General features: G+C 37.3%; 1 protein-coding gene across 8 annotated transcripts in view; it reads left to right on the top strand.

Annotated features, from left to right (window-relative positions):
- Positions 1–24,267, top strand: part of CNOT4 (CCR4-NOT transcription complex subunit 4) — a 53,793-nt gene that overhangs the window by 3,331 nt on the left and 26,195 nt on the right. For 3 of the 8 annotated variants that reach the window (XM_044454905.1, XM_044454906.1, XM_044454910.1), the window contains 7 exons: positions 9,198–9,462; positions 13,896–14,093; positions 16,249–16,335; positions 17,547–17,648; positions 17,863–17,988; positions 19,767–19,900; positions 22,824–22,979. In XM_044454905.1, coding sequence (XP_044310840.1) covers positions 9,289–9,462; positions 13,896–14,093; positions 16,249–16,335; positions 17,547–17,648; positions 17,863–17,988; positions 19,767–19,900; positions 22,824–22,979 — 977 coding nt within the window. In that variant the 5' untranslated portion in view covers positions 9,198–9,288. The remainder of the gene's footprint in view (positions 1–9,197; positions 9,463–13,895; positions 14,094–16,248; positions 16,336–17,546; positions 17,649–17,862; positions 17,989–19,766; positions 19,901–22,823; positions 22,980–24,267) is intronic. The other 5 variants (XM_044454909.1, XM_044454912.1, XM_044454908.1 and 2 more) reach the window with 3 other exon arrangements.

Here is a 24,267-nt window from a genome sequence, read left to right as displayed (position 1 = left end):
AATAGATGAAAGTTGATCTTTTTAATACTTTTTAATGTCCCCACTGAAGGAAAGCATGGTTTCCAAAATGCATTGGAAAACAATAAAAGGCTTTCCATACACATGTGAGACTCCGTTTTTACTCTCTTTCATTGGTTGCTATTGCATGGAATGGCCATCCTCAACCTGGAGCCCTCCAGATGTTTTGCTCTTCAATTTTCATTAGTCCAAACCAGCATGGCCTGTGGTCATGAATACTTGAGGGCACCAGGTAGGAGAAAGCTGGCACTCCCTCTCTCTCTTGGGAAATTGGCCCCTGAATGCTCACCCTGAATGCTCAAACTAACCACTAGATGTTTCACATCTGCTCACAGTATAGGCCTTACCTCAATCTGGTCCGCTTTTCTAGATAGTTTACCTCTTGTTTTTCTGTATGAATTCACACACTAGTAAATTCATGTATATGATGTTGAAGACTTCTAACTCATTTCAATATAAACAGTGCCACTCTTTAGTGGCATTCTTATGGACTTCAGCTGCTCATTCACAGTTGCCTGTTTTATGGCTTATCCATAGGGATCAGTAGCTGAGGTGAGAGTGCAACCAAAACATGTTGCTGTTCACATGCTGCATGTGTGTCTTAAATAATTGTTTTCCTCTCTTGGCTTGAGTAAAACCTATAGTCTTGATGCAAAATGCTTCATGTTTTGAAGCGCCATGTTTTCATGTGACCATATCACCTCTTTGAGCTCAAGATATGCCCTTGATGGTTTGTTAGAGAGCTTTAAGAGGGTGGATAGATTCATCTAGTATAATTAGTGAGGGTGGCCACTGTTCGGTATTCAGGATATGTTGATACATCAGAATTTGTTACAGGTCAAGATTATGGGGTGGCAGGTAGTAACCAGGTGTCCCCTTTGATCTGGTTAGATTTGCCATTGGTAGTGAGGGGTGTCCTGTTCCAGTTTCAACTGCTTTGTCAACTACAACCCTTCTTGATATGATCATTCAAGCTCTAGTTACCTTCAGATTAAACTATTGTACTTTGCTATTGAAAAACAAGGAAAACTCATAAAATAGTGCAATATGCTGCAGGCAGGATATTTATTGCAAACAGGCACTTTGATCTGTTCTTGTTGCTAGTTTGTTTCTGGCAAGGTACATGAATTAATTTTGAAATCCCTAAACAGTTTGGGATTTGACTAACTTAAGTGCTGTATTCTTCCATGTCTGCCTCTCCATAAACCCCAGTTATGGCTCAGTGCTTTGCTTCAGTTCCCTTGACCCTGTGTAGCATGAGATGCAGCTACCAATGGCAGGGCATTCTTTGTAGTAGCACCTACTCTGTAGCTTGTCTTGGTAATGAAGCCCTTTCTGTTTAAGGTGGCTGGCAAAAATCATTATTTAAATAAGTCTTTGACTGAATATTATGTTTTCCCTAGAAATGGTGCTGCTATTATGTCAATATTGTGGTTTCATATTTCTTAGGAACATGGAACACTATACGTGCACTAAATCTGTGATATTTTCTGATATGTTAGCTGCTCTTTGTTCATGTTAGAGATGAGTCAACATAAAAGTGTTTAAAATAAATAAATGCATTTTTAAGTTCAAGTTTAAATAACTTTATTTGTATTTTCTGTCTTGGCTAAGATAGAAGAAACATCTTTCTCTCTGAAGCTTGGAGAGAGGGACGGGGAAGCCAAACACTTTTTAGAAAATACTAACATTTCAGAGGAAAACTCAAAAGAAAAATCTGATAGGCTTTGTGGAGAAGTGCAGGGCCTGCTTAATAAGGTGGTTGATCATAGGAATAACTCTTTTTTTGCAAGGAAAAAATATGACCTCTTACACTCAAGCTTGCTTTAAAACAAGAAAGCAGTTTCATCGTAGGTGCTCTATATCTAATGTTGATGTTGCTTTGTTATGACTACAAATTGTATTAGAAAAATGTGTTTTTTTTTAATCAGTAGGCTGAAGCTATTTCACATATAGTCAAGATGGAATGAATTCTGCACTCAGAAACTTGCCAGAGCAAACAACTGATCAGGTTGCAAGTACTAAGTTGGAGTATACAGAATCTTCCAGCTCTGATGCAACTGTATTGAAAGTTATGAAAATAGTTTATCTGATCCTAGCATCTACTTTAGATGCCAGGTCCAGGTTTTAATATTTGAGTCTGATAGAAAAAATTGTGTTTACATTATACCCTGTCCATGGTACTGTAGCTAAGTTGACTGCTTCTATTACCGGTAAACAGGTGGTCCAAAACAGTGTTCCTCATTTTGTTTCTGGACTATTTGAGCAGCAGCCAATATACCAAAATACTTTCATAGTTTATAATTTTGCTTGGCATATGTTAGGCACTAATGGCAATTCTGAATGATAAGATATAGTAAGTAAGACTATATTACCCTTAGCCAGACATAGTGTAATTCCAAAGGGAGTATTACTTGAATAATTCCTGTCCGGTTGTTGATGTGTTAAGCCGTAACATTTGTTTATGGTGTATGTAGTTTCCATGTGTGGTTGCTTTAACTTTCCCAGGGTACCTGTCAAAACCTGCTAGTTATTTGAACTCATTAAGAGTTTCCTAGAAAGAATTCATTTGATGGTTTCAGTTAATTAACCTGACTGTTCAGTTTAAATGCCATCTATCTGCTATGTATAGTGTTGTTAATTCTGAATTTAACATCAACTTGGTTGACATTATTTGTTTAGCTTAAGCTAGAATACATTCTTGTTGTATTGTATTTATATACTGCTTTCTGCCAGGGCAGTCCAGGGGATTTACAGTTTAAACCATTAAAGTATGTTTACTTTAATTAACATGCTACAGTAATTAAAATATTATTAATAATTTAATTAATAATTAAAAGAATCCCAATACCAGGAAAATTGTCTCAGGTTATCTGTGCTTGATTCAGGAGTTGCTGAATGACCATGATTCTTGCTAGATTGGAGGACCAGAGCTCATTGGTAGGACATATGTTTTGTATGTAGAAATGCCAGATTCATTCTCTGGCATATCCAGTTATACGGAAAGAATCTCTCCTTGAGACCTTGAAGAGCTGCTCTCTATCAGGGTAGATAATACTAGATGGGTTGGTTTTAAGGAACCTTCCCATGTTCCTAGATTCTTAATAATTGAAAGCTGTTGGGTTTGAGCTATTCTGATTTCCTTCTCAGATAATTTTAAGTAATTAGGCAGGTTGTTGAAATCTGGATAGTTGTATAATAAACCCACACCTACAAACAAACAATGCTTTGGTAACCAACTATAGACCATAGATATAAACCATGGTATATAACCCTTGGCTTGTTTAATCCATGGTTTATTATGAGGTCTGAACACAGAACTGATCTCTGACTTCGTTGTACTGTTGTCCACTGAAACAGAGATGACACAGAACAACAGCAATCTGGAAATGAAACTGCTCTGAAAGCTGGCAAAGCGATTGTAAGAAAAGTAAACCAGAAATAGGTAAAAAGCTATAGTTTGCTCATCTCCAACATGTCTTATTGCTAAAGCAACAAATCATGGTTAACATAAACCTGGTTCTCAAGTGTGGTACTTACAGCACCTCTCTTGGCATTGATCAGGTCTCGATGTTAACCTTATTTTTTAAAGATTTTGGGGGAAAACCATGTTTTTAGCTGAAAGGTGGTGGTGGTGGTGGTGGTGGTTGTACAGTTGCAAAGTCATGTCTGACCCCTCACAACCCCATGGACAGCATTCCCCCAGGTCTTCTTGCCCTCCACCATCCCCCAGATCCTACCCAACCCCACACCCCAGCACCCATCCAGCGACCTCAACCTCTGCCATCCTTTTGCCTTCAGTCGTTCCCAGCGTCAGGGTCTTTTCTTTTCCTTCCTTCTCACTAGGTAACCAAAATATTTGAGCTTCAGCTTCAGTATCTGTTCTGCTAAAGAGCAGTCAGGGTTGATTCAGCAGTAAGGCTGAAAGGTTACCATGCTGTAAAGCAAAATGCTGCCTTTCAGCACTGTCTTTATTTGGATTCAACAGAGTCATTTTGTGTTTAGGATCTTAGATCTAACCAGTGGCTTGCACCTAAGTCCTTGGACATAGTACTTTTGCTTTGGTTGCACTAGTTTGCATTTTGTGAAATGAGTGTTTTGTGATAAGCCATGACTACATGCAAATCATTTTATGTATGAGCAAGATGAATTATTAATTGTTGTTCCTTTCTAACCAGAATTTACACAATTTGTACCTTCCAGACTAAACCCTGTGGGTCAATCTGGGGTTAAAGATGATGCTTTTCAAACTTTGCAATGTGATTTGGGAACTACCAAAATTAAGTTTAGCAGCATGAATACTTTTGGAAAATGTGCATGAAAAAATGTCCTTTTGAAAAATAATGCAGAAATGTACTTTAACTAATGGGAGAAGATTGCATATATCCAAAGATGTGCGTATTTGATACGTATGTTTGGAAAAATATGCCTGGATTTTCATACAGCAAGAAAAAGCAGCTAGCAATCTGTCAAGCTTTGAGATGAAATACAGATGACATTAGCATGCTTAGGTTTTGCTGATTCGAACATCCTTATGAATGAGTAAGCCCACAACCATGACAGCTGTTTTGTGAGGCTTCTCATGGCACTTCCAAACTATTATATGTACCAGCTAACCTATGGCATAAATGTTGACAAAGCACAATTTAATGCAAATACAATAAATAAATAAAATCTGCATTTTGGCCAATTTGTTTATAGAATGACAATTCATAAAAGCCTGAAGCAGAAAGGAGCATAATGCTGCTTCTGAGTGTTTGGGACCCTCTGGTGCAGATTTAGGGTGTGTGCAAGGACTGGCTTTCATAAAGTTGGATTTTGACCTATGCACAGACTGTTCCTGTAAAGGAAAAGCTTGAGTGGGTATGCTGCTGCTACTCTGAAGAAGCACTGTAATTAGAAGCTTTGTCTGGGAAACCTGGCTGAGAAAATAGGTGAATATAATTTGTATTTCATTCCTGTGCAGTTTCTGGTATGGCTGTTCTGTGGCAGTTGAGTGAAGAGGGTTTAATTTGAACGCATGTACCCTGGAGTTGCATATTTTGGATTCTCATAAGGAAAAATTACCTATTGGTATGAGAAACACCTGGGGAAGGTCTTCTAGAAGTAACCATGTGTTAGGTGTATCCCCAAGGGGTAATTATAGGGTAAACACTTTGGGTTCATTGAGATTAGGTCAGGCCCCATTGCAGGTATACATGAACTATTAAACTCTTTCTCCCTGCATTTTTTTTAAGTATACACTTCTGAAAGTGGGCTTGGATAAATTTAACTCATTTTATGGGCATCATACTTCCATTTTAAGCAGATTACTATCAACAGATATATAAATTAATGCATACAGTTAGCAATTTTCTAAATTCCAAAATACAATTGATATGAAATAACGTTCTTTTAGAGAAGGCAACACTGAGCTTTGTCAACATATTCTTCAGCTGAGCTTACTGGCACATCTAACTTGTTTTAGTATGGAATGTTGGAATGTTTTTCCATAGCTTTTAATATTTCATTTTGATTTCAGTAACAGATTTGGAATAGTATCTTTGCATTTGATCAAGCAGTAAAAATAGCTAGAAGAAGTTCTGAAATGCAGAATTTGCTGTCGAAATTATAGTTATTGGAGAAATTAACATTAGGCTGTTGATCAACAAGAGAAAATGCAAATAGTTTTGTGAGGGATACCATTATGTTTTAGATTGAGCTGTCAACATATTGCTATAGCTTCTGAGTCAAGATTTTGAATGACAACTGAAATATAACAAATTATTTAATCGTTGACATTTAACAAATTGTTAACAAAATAACAACAACAGCATACAGATACAAAATCTAGCAGCAGTTCTTCCTCATGTCTTTGAATATTGTGTTCAAAGAATGTCATTGTAAGATTATTAAATTACAATTCTATGCATGTTTAGGTCTAGGATTATATCTGGAGGATATTAGGTTTCATACCCCAACATACCTCATGGTATACAAACAGCACAAAGTATTGAAACAGCATATGAGGATGTCATGTGGCTGACCGCACCAGTATTACACTTTATGAATATACTTTCTGATGCCTGTGGCAAAAACTTACTATACATGCCAGATATGAATGACAAAGAAATATTTCCTGTGCAGCTGTTGTTTGCAGCCTGGGAGACCCTACAGCTCCCTCAAACATGTAAATCCCTCTATTGGGTATTCATGTGTGTTGAAATATAAAACTGTCCTTCAGTTAGGTAAGTTTTTAGATCAGACTCCACAGATTAATAGTTGCATCTTCATTATATATACAATATTTATATTTTGCAACTCTTTTGCTTAGTCTGGGTTTGGCTGTTATCTTCAGCCGGAGCTGATTGTAGATCACTGAGCCAACCATGTCTTGTGTGGTAAAGTGGAAAAGGGTTGTCATGACGCCAACACCACTGCTGCTGATGACTTGTGAAGAAACCCTCTCACATTATGATAATGAATCTGTGTAGTATTTCTTAGCTGTATCCCATATAGTCCAAACAGCTAGTTTAACCAAAAAGTGGTTGACTCGCTTTGAAATGTTTTTTAGTTGCTTAAGATACATTTCATGAAGTTCAGAGTTTTAAGTAGTTATGCTCACAAAACATCTGCTTAAATTTGCTATTTTCAAATATGCTTGCTTACAGGGCTATTTCATTATCTAGAGTTTGATTGTATTTGCCCACTGAGTGCTTTAGTGTTTCTGCACAAGCAGGAGAAACAGGGTGTGCAAGAGGTCCAGAAAGAATGGTCAAATATTCTTCGTGTTTTCAATTGTTCATTTTGTCTTGTAATTGGATAAGTGAGGCTACTTTTTTCAAATTATTTCAATCATGTTAAATCATCTGGAAAACAGAATGGGGAATTGCATTTACATGGTTGGGGAATCCAAGTTGATTTCAACATAGCCTTCTTCAGTATAGTAGGTAACTTTTTAAGCGTTAGGTTTTTAGGCTATTCATATTGAATTCTGAACCATCCATTTGTGGGTGGCCAGACTAATTGTTTTATTCTTATTTGCAGTTCCTAGACACTTTTTTACGTGTCATGAACTAGTGCTACCTATCATTGTAAAAGGCACTGTTTCATGTGTCCCTTGTTGAATTATATTCTGTGGCCAGAAGAGGCTTTTTAACATTCAGTTTATACTCTTAGTTTGTAGCCACATGTTGATGGGAGCCACTGCAAACCGAACAAGCACTGACAAAAATCAACAGAGAGCTTAAGTGAACAATCATATTGATCACAGATGAACTTTTCTGAAGCAATTCAAGAATTGCATACTTGAGTACTGTCCTTTAGTGATGTCTGTTTGTATGAGCTGGTGTAGATAGTCATTCTGAACTGATCTTGTGTTGGAGATTACAGAAAGATGCCTGGTATTTTAGTGTTTAAAATCTTGACATTTGTTCTGGAACTTTTTGCTAGGTGGGCCAGAGACCCCTTTTCCAAGATTATGTTGAAATTCACTTTCACTACAAGACTCCATCCCAAACTGGAGAAGAGTTCCTGCCAGAGTCTGGAAATAAAATGTGTTAATAATTGAGGTGCAGAGTGGATGTTGAAAAACTTCACCATAGTCTTGTAGGCAGAGATTTGCACTTCTTAGAAGCAAAACTCCACACTTGGGAGATTTTTGCTTTAGAAAATGAGGAAAGGCTCCTCCTTTCTTGCTGTATCCGTTGAAAAACTGCTCTGAAGGATTTAGAGAATGCTGAAGATGAAACGGGGAACTAGCTTTCCCCTTCTCCAGGGAAAACTGCCTTTGGATCTCTGTCCTTTGTGTAACCAAAAGAAGCTTTTTTCTTAGAAGGGGAAGTCTGAATTCAACCCATAGAAAGGGAATGGCAATATCAGAAAAGAGTTCTTTACTTTTTCGGAATGCATGTTGCAGGTATGATGTGGCAGTAATCTGTAAAGATTCCATTGCCCCTCATAGATTCTAGAGTAACACATAACCAAGATTATGTGTTCTAGTGTTAGATTTAGGAGGTTTATTTTGACGCCTGTTCAAAACATGAGGCTTCCCATTCTGATTTTGTACATGTGTGTAGAATTCTCCATCTATGCCAAGACCTCTTGGTCAGGAACCACTCAAGACTTCATGGCTATCCTGACCATACATCTGCTTATCACAGGCTCAATATATGTGGCAAGTTACACACAAGATTTTTGTTGTACACTGACCTTGAAACGAATGCATCTGAAAAGGTGTTAAGTACTATAATATCATTCTTTGGTGTACCATAATTGACATTTGTAGACCATACCCTTGTAAGGACTTGAACTGCCATATCATGTTTGTGCAGAGACACCAAGCTACCACTGTTGAATTGTCTGTTCAGAGCAGCACATGGAGTAAAGGACTTATGTTACAGAGAACCAGATTTCAGCTAGATGTCAGGAAATATTTCCTTACTGTCAGAGTGGTATGACAATGGAACCAATTACTTTAGGAGGTTGAGGGTTCTCCCATGCTAGAGGCATTCAAGATGCAACTGGACAGTCAACTGAGGAGGATTACTTGCAGTTCCCAGACACATGAGCTAGTGCTACACTTTATTGTAGACGTCACTGTTTCATGTGTCTCTTGTGTTGAATTATAATCTATGGCCAGTAGGAGAAGGTTGCTAACAAATATAAGAGGCTTTAAAAAATTCAGTTTATACTGTCAGGTTGCACCCATATATATATTGATGGGAGCCATTGGAAATGGGTTGGCTTGAAAGACATAGTGAAGCTGCAGCATGTGCAGCTGTCATTTTGAATATACAACCCCAACTTTGGGGTTACCATGGTGTGCAAGGCCAGTGAGCCTGGTTTATGATTATATAACCCCTGGTCTGTTTTAGGATTATGTGAGAATTCTTTTGACTTGTTGGGTTTGTACAACATGAAAATTGCTGAGAATGGGTTGGATATGCAAGCTGCGCTCACGGGTCTGTGCTTGCTTATTAATTAAGTAACCCATGATGAGCTATAATGTGTCTTCTGATCTTGGTCAGTTATTGACTTCTACCAGAAAACTAAAGCTGTTTACTATATGAAAGCTATATTTTCATATAGTAAAGCAAGAGTAGCTGTTTCAGTCCAAGATGTTCTGAAATATATGGTTGTATGGTTGTATTCTGTAAGGCAGAAGTAAATATGAATTCATTTGTTTTGTTCTCTTGCAGATCCTCAAGTATCTTCATTTTAGTTTTCTGTGCTGACGTTATTCCTCCCTTAAGTTATTATATACTTTTTTGCTGCTGTGTGGAAACAAAGATGTCTCGCAGCCCAGATGCGAAGGAAGACCCTGTGGAATGCCCCCTTTGCATGGAGCCTCTGGAAATTGATGATATAAACTTCTTCCCATGCACCTGTGGTTACCAGATCTGTCGCTTCTGTTGGCATCGTATACGCACTGATGAAAATGGGCTTTGTCCTGCTTGCAGAAAGGTATCTGTTTTACGTTCAGCAGAATGAGGTCCCCTAAAATGAAAGGTTGCTCCAAGCGTAGTATCCCTTGTCCCCAGAGGATTATCTAGAGGTTCCCTGGTATATCAAGAAGTAATATGAAGTTGCTTTAAGTGAAACACTTAAATGGTCCAACTTTTGAGTTTTGCAAGTGTAGTCTGTATATAGGACTGTAACTGCAAGACTATAGATTTGCTCAGTGCTTTATGTGTAAAAAAAAAAAAAAAAAATAAGGTGCCCCGCGGGCAGTAAGCACACACACCAATCCCAAGCCGGGAGCAGTGTCCCAAGCAGTTCTCTCTCACTAGCAGATAGCAGACACAATAGCAGCCTGCAGGCACTATGTTAATGATGTTTGCTGCTGATCTGCTACACCGTTCAAAATCACTTCGTAAAATCCATTGAAAAAAGGGTGCCGGAACGCCGTTCCAGTGCATTCTATGACAAAAAAAAAGCCCTGGATTTGCTGATTATTGACTCAAATATATGCTGAGAATGTATGCACTTTAACTAATCTGCAGTAACACATATATTTAGGGATTTGGCTATGTGAAAGTACAGTTCAGCTTTATGAAATTGGGTATTTTGCTAGTACCTCAGTCAGGTGTGAAATGGAAGCTGTTGCTGCTGAATGTATTTCAGACCATTCTTAGGAAAACAAACTTTTTATTTTCCCAGAATGCATCATGCCAATCCTACATACTTTGACCTCTGTAATTAGCAAATTGATTTCCAGGACTTCAAGTAATTTGTGGTATATACAGCTGGACTGAAAAACAGGAGATCTGAGTTCTAGTCACACAGCAGAAAAACCACTGGGTTATTTTGAGCCATCAGTCTAACCTACCTCACATCATTGTTTTTGTAGAGAGGAGGATAATTTTGTAATCTGCCTTGGGTTCCTTTCTGGAGGAAGAAAGGTGGACTATACATGCACAGTGATGATAAAGGTGCCACTATTAATAATTGAAAATAGTGAATTACACAGCACTTAAACTTTTCTAGGGATGTTAAAAACTAGACAATCTCTATCTGTAGGCTTACTGACTTGTAGACAGGATACAAAAAATGGGATGAGGAGGAAGAAGGAAACAACTCTGGAACCAGTTCTTAAAAGTTGAATGAGACTTTAGCACAATTGGAAGCCTTAAATACATGGGCACTTAAATACACTATGTTTATTTTTAAATGAAAATTGTGAAACATAATCAATCTAGAGTTTTCCAAAGGACCTAGTACGTATGTTACTTGTAAAAAGATACTGGAAGACTAGGAATTCCATCCTTACCTTCTAACACAATCTGTGCAGCAATCAAAAAGCATTTTGAAAAGCCTATTTTTATTTTACAATAATTCTGTGATATCTTTAAGTGTTCTGCATTTGTAAATGCAAAAATATATACTTAAAAGTTCTCTAATATTAAAAAAAATCTAATTGCTTAGCTAAATGTGCTACTACTAGAAGGAAACAAGAAACTTCTTTGTTAATGCAATTTTTTAGTCTTCAGAAACCCAGTCTTCTGGCTGCATGCATTTTCATCATTTCTCTTAACACATTGTTGAGGTAACATATCTTGAGATCAGCATGCCAATTAACTTCATTCAGAGGCATTGGGAAAAAATGCTTTCCTACTACATAAGCAGGCCATAGCCATTCTTCCCCCTCCTGCCCTTATCTTCCAGTTTAAACAAACTAAAGTTCCCTGTGAAAGTCATAATTAGAGAAATGTGGTTTGTTTAAACTGCAGTTAGTGCAAAAAGCTACCACCAAGCTATTATACATGGGGAGAAATGTATATTTGTAGTCTCTTGAGGTATCCATTCTGAACACTTCTGATGACCCAGCTGTTTGAACTCTTTAATCTGCTAAAGTCTCTTTTCATGCACTAGTACCAGTTAAAAGGAAGTATGTGGTGAAGACAGTAACATGGCACATTCAGTATATAAAATTATAGGTGGGTTATTTCCCCATCTATGGAATAACTTCCCACTGCAGCCTGGCTAGTGCAGAAACTGTCATTTTCAGCACCAGGTTAAGACAGTCCTCTTTTCTGAGGCTTTAAAGATTTACTTGGCTGCCCAGAGACTTGAAGTGTGCGGGGGGGGGGGGTATCAGGTGTTTTACAGAGCCATTCCTTTTCATTAATCCTTGTTATTGTCTTTTTATCTGTTTTTATTTTATTTTATTTATTTTACTTAAAACATTTCTACCCCATCCTTCCTGATAAAACATCTCAGGACGGCTTACAATATTTAAAAGCAGTGTTTTTAGCTGTTTAAAACGTTATTTATATTTTTATTGTAATCCTATCACTTGTTTTATATGGGCTGTATAAATCACTCAAAAAGCTTCAGCTATGGGGTGGTATAGAAATTAAATAAACAGAATTGACAGACATACTGTCAAGATTCATTTGAGAAATATAACCTTGGCTCTGCTTGTCTGTGTTGCACTTACCTGTTACTTCTGCCACAACCAGTTGAATTTCTCCTGTGAAACCATTTTGGGTACCTGTCCTGATACTAGGGTAATCTTTATAGTGCTGCCTAAGTAGTCACATTTTTCTTCCAGTTGCCATTTGTGACACACTTTCCCTTCTGGACTTGGGATGAATGCGTAGAATGGGGCAGCCTGCTTGCTTGGTGAATTCATTCTACCTCCAACTGTTAGAACTGATTGCTCTCTGAAAGCCTTTTAATGAGGCAAGGATGCTAATCCCACTTTCCACAACTGTTATGATTGAAATATCTAGGTGATCAGTGCCTGTGACTGGTAACCAAGCATGTTCACTTTAAAAAGCTAATTTATTTTTCTTTAATTCCCTTACTTCAATTTTGATTTAAATTTATTTACTACACAAGCACTGACCTATGTCTGAATTAATAACAGTTTGCTATAATATCCATATAGTTATAGTTAAAATGTTTTCACGCTTTCTTCATAGTGGAAAGAAGCCTTGGAAATAGAGTCTTCTACCTCATAAGGTATTACTTAGGTATGATTGGATTGGGTTGTGCACATTTTTTTTCAAAACCCATAAGGGTTTTGAAATATTTGAGAGAGGCAAGTATTTCCTTTCTGGGAAGTTGTCACAGTTTTCTTTAAATCAGTATTATACTGAAATAACTACTTAGGTTGCCAGCATGGTATTGGAACTTGTGTTGCCTTTATGTAACAGGTTGTTGTTAATGCTTTATCTTGTTCTTACTATATAGTTTTAATGTCAACTAGTCAGATACTAGCTTCAAGAACAGGATCATAACTAATTGTCTAGGGTAGTCATTTTTCAAACTGCCTCTGTGTCAGGCATCAAAGATCCTACAGTTCCCTTGAACTGGGCAGTGACAGACGAATGATGTGTTTATTGGAAAGAATGACAGTAAAATATTACAGGTCTCACTGGCAGAAATTGCACACCCTAAAATGTGTCTCTTCTTTCATTTGATCGTTGTGGGGGCTCTTGGGTTTATTTGAACTCACCATATTAATTGATGATTGTATATGCACTGCAGTGGATGTTGGTTCTGTAAAAAATGAAAATGTGTAATTGGTTTAGCCATGGACATCAAAAAGCAGGGTAGTGCTGGTTAAGAAAATTGTGATCCAGCTGAGTCTGCTACATGCATCACAGAATTACAAACTTTCTGTTAAAAATGAAGAACAAACATTTAGCACTGTTGATTATACAAAAATAAAATAAAATTCGGTAATAGGTGCCTTTGCCATAAACCCCAAATATCATCTGTACAGGGACCATATGGTAGGATTGCACTCCTCTTTACTCTTCTTACATACCACATTTTTCTCTGTGTGTCTGTGCAACTGTTGCACACCATTGACCTGTCCTGTCCTGTCCTGTCCTGTCAAGATTCCAGACAAATGAAGATAAATTCCATTATCTGCATAATCTAAACCAATCACAGAACTGAGAAGCCTTTTCTTCAGAATTCTTGGTTTAGTGGTAAAGCTGATCACTTCTAAAAATTGGTTCTTGATGGGAATGATTGCAACTGAATGGTATAATTACCAAATATGGTAATTTGTATAAGCAGAAAAGGTTTAACTTAGGGAACAGAACTGCTGAAAGTATTAATGTGTTTATGTGGAACTAATTCATTTTTTTTCCTAGCAACAGAAGCCCACGTATTAGGTTCAGCTTTAGGAGTGTCCCAAAATGTGACATGGGATCAGTAGAGCTTGCTCAGTGCAATGGTTTGTACTGCAGTGGGAAGATGGGATTCCTGAAGATCAGGTAGAGGCATCTTCTGTGAACAGCTGCCAGGTTGAGAGATGGGAGAATGTGCTTTCTTGAGCCCAGTTGCACTTGCCTAAAGCTCAGTCAAACACAGTTGTTTTCCTGGCAAAGTCAATTCTATTTCTTCAAGACTTACCTACTTACTCTTTTTTAAATTAGCCATATCCAGAAGATCCAGCAGTGTATAAACCACTCTCTCAAGAAGAATTGCAAAGGATAAAAAATGAAAAGAAACAGAAGCAAAATGAGAGAAAACAGAAGATATCAGAAAATCGTAAACATCTCGCCAGTGTACGGGTTGTACAGAAGAACCTTGTCTTTGTAGTAGGCTTGTCCCAGCGCCTAGCAGATCCAGAGGTAAGCCCTTGTACAGAGAGCTGTGTTCTCTGTACCCAACAAACATATCCTGTGCATTGTTGTTATCACCAAGGTTGCCATACAAACTCCGTTCAGACAGGTTGACTCATCTGCATCTCTAAGCAGTGGTCTGAAATACACAGTACTTATTTTAATCTTTCTTGGAGGCTATGTTCCATAACCTAGGAGATTATTAGTCTGCTCCGTAACCCTTACTTACTGAATGTTTCTTGACCTACATGCTGCTTAATGTCCACATGAAACCCTTGGATTCAATTGCCTAAGGGTCTGGATTGAGCTGATATCAGTATACTGATAGCATCACTGACCCAGTGCTCATTATTAAATAACTCATAGTTGGTTAATCTTGGGTTGCTGGGGAGGGTACATGAGTGCATAAACATGGTGACACCTGATCACTCGCCTGCTTCCAGTATGCAAAACAGTCCAGGGCCGTCCTGTCCCTGAGTTACTCTCTGTGGTATGTAGACCTGAAGCTCTACATGGTTGAGGGAGAAACAACCAAGAGTTAGAGCCTGTGCTTTGATAGAACTCATGAGAGTCTCTCAATTGTTTTGCACACTAGAAACAGACGATCGCTCTGGAGCTAGCACACTCATTCCTATACACTCCTAAACCATGGATTGTTTATTTGTGCAATCTGCTGTTTGTCTTTTAGTTCCAACAGATTTTAGGAAGTAGTGGAAACCCTGAACTGATGTCTGGGTGACCATGGGGGCTTGGATCTGGAGAAATAAGCTTAATCCTGATAACACAGAATATTATTGGCTTAGAGGGGTGGAGAGCAGTTGAAGTTAAGTGTACAGCCTTTCTTGGAGGGGATTGCACTCCCCGTGAAGATGCAGTTTCTCAGCATTGGATTGTTCATTGATGTGATTTAGCTTCTGAATGCTTTGCTAGTGGTGGTAACTAGAACACTTTCTGCCAGCTTTGGCTGAAGCACTTTCTGGAACCTTTCCTGGTCCTGGCTATAGTAATTCAATCTAAAGGCTGCTATAGCATAGATTAATAAAACATACTAAATGGGGCTGCACTTATAAAACCCCAGAAACTTCAGTAGGTGCAACATAATATCACTAGATTGTCTGAGACTAGTTAGCTGGAGTTCATTACTACTGTGGTGTCCATCTGCGCGGACTTTTCTGTGCTCAGTGGTGCTGGTTCTTACATTTGGAACCCTAAATGGTTTGAATACCCTAAGAACTGCCTTCTCACATATTGAGTACTGTGTACAGTTCTGGTCACCACAGTTCAAGAAAGTTGTAGGCAAAACTGGAAAAGGTTTGCAAAAGCACTGGAAATATTTTTATTTTATTCATTTTATTTTACTTAAAGTTTTTATAGGCCATTCTATAGCAAACACTCTCAGAACAGTTAACAGCATAACACACTTTAACAATAACACCCATAGTAATAACAACAACAAGGTAATAACCACAATTAACAAGGAAAATGAAAATTATAATACACAACACAAAATATGGCTCCACTGTAACCACTCAATCATAACCTGAATTAAAACCAATATAAAATCATATCATCTGCTCAACAATTGAAATGACAGGAGATCAAGCTCTGAAAAGTATACAGTGACAGCACCAGACACATCTCCCTGGGGAGTTTGTTGGGGGTACCAACTTATGGAATGCCCTTACCAAGGAAGTTCATCAGACCCATTCATTTCCTATTTTCAGGCACCTGACTAAGACTCTTCTGTGCCAAAAGATATTAAGAAGAAGGTGCATGATATTCCCAGATGTCAGGAGGGACAAGAGCTGAAGTTAGGTCTTTAAATGTTCCCAATGCTAATTGCTGCCCTAATTGATATGAAGTATTCATTGGATAAATAGGTTTCCACCTGAATTGACCTAGATAAGAGCCAGCTAAAATGATAATGCTACTCTTCAATATCTAGAAAAATATAATATCTGTAGATGCTTGCCTTGATTTGCCCTTTGCCATAGTCTTAGTGTAAATTCTAAATTACTTTTTTTTAGAATAGACTATCTGTTTCACTTAAAGATGTTTCAAAACCAGTAAAAATAGTGAAAGTAGAATTGTTTTTTTAAATTGTATGTTTTGCCTGAAATGCTTATGATTTTTTTAATATTTGTTAAATTAATAATCTATACAGGTTTTGAAAAGGCCAGAATATTTTGGGAAATTTGGTAAAATACACAAAGTGGTCATCAACAACAGTACATCATATGCAGGCTCACAGGTAAGATATTTGCATCTTCCGCTTGAACTGGCCAAGAGGTGGACTCCTTCAGTTTCTGTGGAATATAGGCAACTAAATGTCTGTCTACCGGGAAAAAAAAAAACCAAATTCAAACAATACTTTAACTTAGACTGCATTAATTAGCAGGGTCCAATGAATCCTATAGCCCAAAATAGTTATCAGTGAACAAAAATGATGATTGTAATCACAATATATTCAAATTAAGGGCATCATGTAACGTAAACCGTATTTTTGGTAATTATTTTTCTGAAACATTGCTATTTATAGAACATGTCTTGAACTGAAGTTCTCCAACTTCTCTAATTTGTTCTATTTATAGTGGGTTGCATCCATTGTTAGATATTTAGGGTATAACTATTGAAATGAATGGAGCTTAGGTTACCGTAATATTGAATATAATCCTGTGAGACCTCTTTAGTTCTATCCATTTATATTTGTTCAGATGTGTGTTCCTGATCAGTGATTTGCCACAGCTACTTTGTTGTCAATATACTAGACATCTTTTTTCCTGCAAAATACATGGTTGCTTTGACTTTTAGGTGTATATTGTGACTCAGTCAAGCTGTCTCCGTTGATTGTAGTCTATAACAATGCTTAGATTCACTCTTGTCTCAAATTTGATAGTAGGAAAGATGTCTGTTACTTTGAACAGTTGGCTCCAAAGTGAGTAGAGGAGCCAAGACCAGGTAAAATGTAAATGTCATTGTAAGGAAACAAAGGGATCTAATTGCATGATGAGCATTCTTAGATATTTAATAACGAGGTTTGCATTTTTACAGATATTTTCCTAAATTAGAGAGGAAGAGCTGTGTATATAATTTGTTTTTAGGTTTTGCACTGAGGTAGCAATGGACACAGTTTTAATGGTTATATTTCTTCTGTGTGCAAGGGTAAAGGGAAAGGTGCTTGGATAGTGCTTGGACACTGACATTTTTGGAAGTACTTGTATTACAACAAAGTTTACTTTTTAAACTCTGCTGTCTGATAAATTAGGGTCTTCTTTGTAAACAGTTCACTGTAACTGAGTGATCAAACCTTGCAGTTGTAATTACTGCACATACATAAAGAACAAGTTATAGAGGGATTTTTCTAGATCTCTTAAAATTAATATATAATGTAGCATTGACTATTAGAAAATTTTAAAATAGTTAAACAACTAGCTTGTAACCTAACCTTTTCTAAAAACCTAGGGCCCAAGTGCAAGTGCATATGTAACCTACATCCGGTCAGAAGATGCACTCAGAGCCATACAGTGTGTCAATAATGTGGTGGTAGATGGAAGAACACTTAAGGTAATATTTCTTAATAGATACCTTGAAAGTATGTGGAACTGTATAGGATAAAAGTCATATACTGTAATATTCCAGGATTGTGTATTTCACTTCTTGGATGTAACCTGTGTATGTAGTTGAGCACTGTGATATTAAAAATGGAATTTTAAAATTAACTTTTACAATATGTATTGTATGGGCTTTGTAGTTCCTGACATAGGTTGTTTTGCATTAGGCATCTTTAGGTACCACAAAATATTGCAGTTACTTTCTGAAGAACATGCAGTGTCCGAAACCAGACTGTATGTATCTACATGAACTAGGAGATGAAGCAGCCAGTTTCACAAAAGAAGAGATGCAGGTAGGTGTGTTGAAACCTGTACCACTTCTTGTACTTTTCTCATGTCTCAGATGCTGATCGTCAAACAGACTTTAAATTACTGTAACAGTTTCAGTCAAAACTGGACATTTTGATTGAAAGAAACCTATAGGTTCCTTTGCATTATTAGCCAAATATATTAAACCAGCTGTGTTGCTGTTCATTTCAAATGGATTGAAGTTAGAGATACCAGTACAATATAAAACCATTCTGAATTTAAGTTAGTCTTTTTTAAGGCTTATAAGAAGCTCATCTGTGTACTGAAATGAGCAAATAATTATAAATTAAAGTCACTTTAGACACCCAAGGATCCTTAAAATGGGTTTTCCTTATGGCCTAATGTAGTATCAAAAGTTGAGATGGCTGTTCTTGGTTTCTGTGCCGTTCCATGGTTGACTTCTGTGTCTATACATAGTATAGTCCATGGTACATGGTATTTCCTCATTCTAGACAAGGATCTGGCATTCTTAACCCATCTTCTTGGGTGGAGAACTCTGGTGTTTCAGTGCTCTGAGAGGTGGGACAACCATCTTTCTGCTCAGTTATTTTCCAGCTTTGCAGAGCTGCATCACTGAGGACGGTCACCAGGATAGACAAGTTGTTTACTTGTGATTGATGTTTGTATAGAAACTAGATAATACAGAAAATTCTTCTTCCAAGATCTTATGTCTTATGCCATGTGGGATGCATCCCAGTTGAAAGTGTTGTTTTGCATATGTACACAAACCCTCCATTTGAACCTCTTATTCTGCTAAGTGCTCACAATCTGTGCTTTTGGTACTACTGAAAATCTAGACCATCCTGCTCAATTTCATTCCTTTGTTTTAAGCATTGTATCTATGCTTGAACTGCCTCCCCTACATAGACCTATGGTGGATGATGGTTTGCTAATTTATTTCCCACTGTAAAACGTCCTACTCAGGCTCAAAACCTTCCTTTAGTTTCTGTACAGATTCTGAGTGTGCCTAAAGGATTTTTTTCCTATGACAACCTGTTATCTTCCATCTTCTGTGAAGTTTTCTTACTCTCACTTCTCGTAGACAGAGTTGTCAGCTCTTTAGGGAACATAAGTAAACAGGAATGCTTTGAGCCGTCATCCTCTTAACCTGGGCTTTCTGCCTATTTTATTTCTATAATACAGGAAAGTATATTTTACAACGTTGTCAGCACCGTGTGTTTGTGGAGCCCTTGCTTCCTGTGATAGAACTGTTAAGTGATACAAGGCTATGTCCTACTCATTGGATGTTATTTTTTAGTATCTGTTTTTACCACTCATCAAACACAGATGAATTAACAGATAATTGCTTTAAAGGATTACTTCATCATATTTGCAAACCAAAATAATCTCTAGAGCATGTCTATGTTGACTTGAACACTAGTTTAGTGAGTTAAATTATAACATAGCTACAGCTTTAAGACTTAACTCATTGTACTTCAACTTGTGAGTAGCTTCCTTTAGTAACTGAAATGGGCAGTTTGGAGTTCACATATGAAATGTGATCATTGCCATAAATTCCACTGAGGGGCGCATTCAGTTCGATTGGTGATCATGACATTTTTATAAGAGGGTAGTATAGTTGTCAGAGTCTAGTGATTTTGAGGAACATAAAGTAGAACATCTTAAATTTTTTTTATTGCACAGATGGCCCTTTGAATTTGAAACTTACATTATTTGATTGGAGAAACTAATTTGCTACAAAATGAAGCATTCGCCTTAAATTACTAGGTTATGTTAGATTATAACGTCTTTTTTTCTGCAGGCCGGCAAGCATCAGGAATATGAACAGAAGTTACTTCAAGAACTGTACAAGTTAAACCCCAACTTCCTCCAGCTGTCTACAAATGCAGTTGACAAGAACAAGAACAAAGTGACTTCACTACAGAGGTATGATGTGTAAGTACCGGTTCTCTGCCGTGCTTTTTAGTTTTCGTCAGCCATCCCCACTCTTCTTCTCTGTCAGTACTCTGCTTCAGCACCTTATTGCTTAAGCTAGCACACACATCATCTTCTCCTTGCATACAGGTATATGTAACACTCTCAAACATCTGTGAATGGATTTAAGGAAAGTTGCTTCTTCTATACGCATGTGCATATCAGAACATCTTGGCACTTCTGTCCACACTGATAAGAATTGGTGGTATAATCTCAGTTCATTTAAGTTTCAGCAGATGTTCTGATTAGTGCAGCATCTATTGTTGCATAATAGGATCTGTCATTAAATTGTAAGTGCAAAATATGAAACATACTCATTTAAAGTGTTGAATTACATTAATATAAACACTGGTTCAACCTTAACAAAAGATGAGACTATCACAAAGGGTTCAGCCGAATCATAAAGTTAATCTTAATGCAAAACTTATCTGAATCATGCCCATTGTGTTTCAGTATGTTGGTTGCTAATAAGTAGGGTGAAGAATTTGACAGGCTGACATACGGTCATATGCTTATTTAAGAAGATGTGACTGAGTTGCATTTTTGAGCTAGATTTATCCCATTACAGTAATGGCTTATTTTTGGAAGTGCTATACTGGTTGACCAAAGCAACACTAAGATTTAAACCAAAGTAAGTTTGCTCTTGCAAGATATATCTGAAATTAAAATGGTTGTCAGACTGCCATCACCTGCAGCTAAATGTTGTCATCCATGAAGTAAAAGAGAAACTGAACTGAAATTAATTTATCTGCAAACATCAGTGAATGAATGTTGGCCAGGAATAAATTCTTTTTAGAGGTCTCCTTAGAAGGGATATTTTTCAAGAGCAACCTTCTCAAGATCCTAAACTTTCATACATTTTTTCAATGCTAAAAAATTGTGGATCAGCATTATCTCCTAAAGGAAATGAAGAGATATTTATAAAAGCAGAATTTTACTAGCAGAATCCAAATCAAAAAGTTTGTAGGTTTTCCTTCTCCTTCTACCCTTGAAGATATCTTGACTCTTATGTGTGCAGGGCATCAGTTCAGTTTTGTCATTTGAGCATCTCTTTTAGGTAATCATGTCTTGCTATACTGAGGCTATTGGGCCTGTGTCTGCTTTGAGAGAGACATACTGTTGGAACAATGCAATATCATGCAAAATTCAGCTGAGGTTTTTTAAGATAGCTATCTGAACAGAGTGGTCTGGGACCTGATTGAGTATCACCATAAGAGAGAAGAAATGGAAAGTGAGCAGTGTATTCTGAAATGGCAGCAAGGTTGGCTCTCGCCAGCCTCATGACTATTCTTATAAAAGGGCTAGGGGGATGTCTTAAATGATCACCGTTGGACTGGGCATGCATGGCCACTTTATCCCACCCACAAAACAGAGTGAGGCTTGGTTCATCTCCTACTCATGAGTGTTTCCTGAATTTGCTTTATTACCTTGGTCTTTCATATCTCCATGGATATACTTTGTAAGATCCCAGCCAGCTTAACTTTCAGTGTTCCTGCTGTTCTCTCATCTATTTGGCATGCTTTTAGCAAAACACCATTATTACAGAGTTCAGCTTTTTTCATTGAACAAGTGACATCTAAATGGAAAATGTCTGCACTTGGAATAGAAAATGTACTGCTATCAAAGAATATGTCATGAAACCATTCTTTTTCATGCTTGCTATTTTATGGAACTCTCCATAGAAGCTATCTTCCATTGGTCCATAGGAAAAGGCTGGAATTCTCACTACTTCTTGGTTTCACAGAGAGTTTGATGGATAGTTACTTTAAATGGTTATACGGAAATAAATAATTCAGTTATCAAGTTATATTAGATTTAAGTAGAATATGTCGTATGTTTATGGCATTTAAAGCAGAATCAGAATGCAGTTAACAATTGCATGAGATAATGCCATTTTCAGTTAAGCAAATAGGACTGACAGTGGTACCATACTTACCCTCTTGCATTGACTGACTTATGTAGTCACAAATTCATGGTTAAGCAATATAAATTCACCAGAAAATTTAAAAATACAAGTTTTTTCCTCCTTTGGTTTGCAAGGGTTTGCTTGGTTTTAGGAATCAGTCTTTTGTACATCTTTTTCTTCCATCTCTGTTTTGAGATCTCATCACTTTGTTGCATTGCAAGGTATGAAGGGCAGTATGAGAGATCTGCTTTCAAAATGGTATAGAATGTGCCATGCATCTCTTAATGTATCCAACTTATATTCTTAAATATCTTCCATTCTTTGTAGAGATTATGCTTTCTGAAACAAAGGGAGCAGTGAGTAGAAAGGGACTTCCATAATTATCTTGGGTATTAGATACACGCAAACATATATACATATAAAAAGCAGCATAGGTATCTACTTACAAGATGTAATTTGCTGTATCAGTATTCTTTTATTCAGGCTTTTACACCAGAAGAATAGTTAACAGTGTTTATGTTGTTGTTTTTCTTTTTTGAAACATTTTCGGAGAAAGCAACAAGGGTTAGGTAATATAGGTGACCTTAGTTGTAATAGAACTGGCATAGAGTTACATTTTTGAGGTATTATGCAAACTTCATAGCAAATTTCTTAAGGATACTTCAGGAATATCACACATCAACTGGATGACAGGGGTAACAATGTTCATAGAACAGTTGAATGAAGTGAAGGCTTTCAGAATCTTATATCCTGGTGGTCAGATTCACCTAAAATTTTAACAAATGCACAGATATAAGTATAAATCATCTGGTGGAATATATATAGTCCAAAAGCCTTAACTGCAGACACTAAAATTTTGTGGTTGAAGACCACTTTATTCCTCTGTGCCATTTGTGGCATGAGGAAAAATTTCCCCAGTGTTTCAATTTAAGACTTTTTCCATAACTTGAACTCTCTTTTACTTTCACCTCTTTCCAGACCCAACAGTAATAACAAAGATGCCTGGCCATCATTACAGAGTTCAAGTAAATCAGTCAACGGCTTAACAATGGAACACAGGAAAACGCCTCCTATTTTAGAAAATGGCACAGACCCAGAACACATGACTCCAGATGGTCCAGATTCAGATTTCGGGTAATTGTGCTGCCTTTTATACTTTAGTTAGCTTTCTCTCTCTCTCACTGATGTGGAGGGATGCTTCTCTAGCCTCTGTCAGGAGAGCTGGATTCAAATTCTCATAAGGTTTCAAATTAAAAAGGTTGGCCTGAATCACTCAGTGCTGCCTAAACCTATTTGGGGTGGGGTGCTTTGTTCAGGAGAATGAACAGGTGTTGATGAAAGGTAAGGGTTGCTGACAGGCCAAAATATTTTTAAACAGTTGCCTTCTGGGTCGGTGTTCTAGCAAAGCACATATTTTTCAGCGAACTACTTGTAGTGCTCTTCAAGAAAAATGCAACATAGTAGGAACTCTGATTTTTAGGAGGCCTTTAGTTGACTGGTTGAAAGCTTTGAACTGGAATGGCAAATCTGAATCCTTTCTGCTCTTCACCCAGATTATGTTAGTATTATACAAATATGCCACTGGGCTGATTTGCATCGGCCTTTCCCTTTCCTAATGATTCGTGTTTAATACAGCAAGGAATCTCTTGCATTACAGCTATCATCATAGAGCTTTTTACCTGTAAATATTGTATAGCATTTCTGAGCTGCTTTCTATTATGCTTCTGAATTGGGAAAACTCTTAAGGTCTATTTAAAGTTTGTCTGAATTGGTGAAACTTCTTTCATAGGGTGTAGTGCCCTAGGTTGTAGAGGAAAGCAAACGTGTAAGTTACTTAGATGTTTCCCATTCAGATATTGCTAGTGTTCTGAGCAATCTGACCATGGGAAGATTGCTTCATCATGCACTGCATCAATAATGCATGATCCAGACCTAAAAATTCAGTAGAAAGTATAACTAGACAAATACTTTGTCCTCTTGCATTGAACAATCACTTCTGTCTGTGTTGATCTCTAGTGATGAAGTTTGAACACTTCTGGAAGTACAATTCTGATTGAAGGACCTTTGTTCATTTGACCAAACATCCTATGACCATGCTTTAATATAATCCTGCTCAGAAGCAAGTGGTCTGCTTTACATTTTCCATTGTAGATGAATATGACATTGTTGAAACACTTCAAGGAGCCAAACATTTGCTAGGTTCTTGTTTGTATTCCAGGTATGGACATAAGGACTATGTTTCAAGGATGTTCTATGTGTCTAGAGCAGATTAAATTATCCAGGATCCCAAAGTTCACTCATAGAATAAGGCTTTTTTACCCTGCCTTCACTGCAGTCTCTTTCTTTTCTGACAATTGTCCTGCTGTTCCTGAAGGTCATAAAATCAAGCCTATCAGAGTAGGGCTCAACAAGGTATAAAAAG

This window comes from Varanus komodoensis, unplaced genomic scaffold (genome assembly GCF_004798865.1).
Source record: "Varanus komodoensis strain SLA01 unplaced genomic scaffold, ASM479886v1 scaffold8, whole genome shotgun sequence".
Taxonomy (NCBI): Eukaryota; Metazoa; Chordata; class Lepidosauria; order Squamata; family Varanidae; genus Varanus; species Varanus komodoensis.
This window is presented reverse-complemented; position numbering and strand designations above follow the sequence as displayed.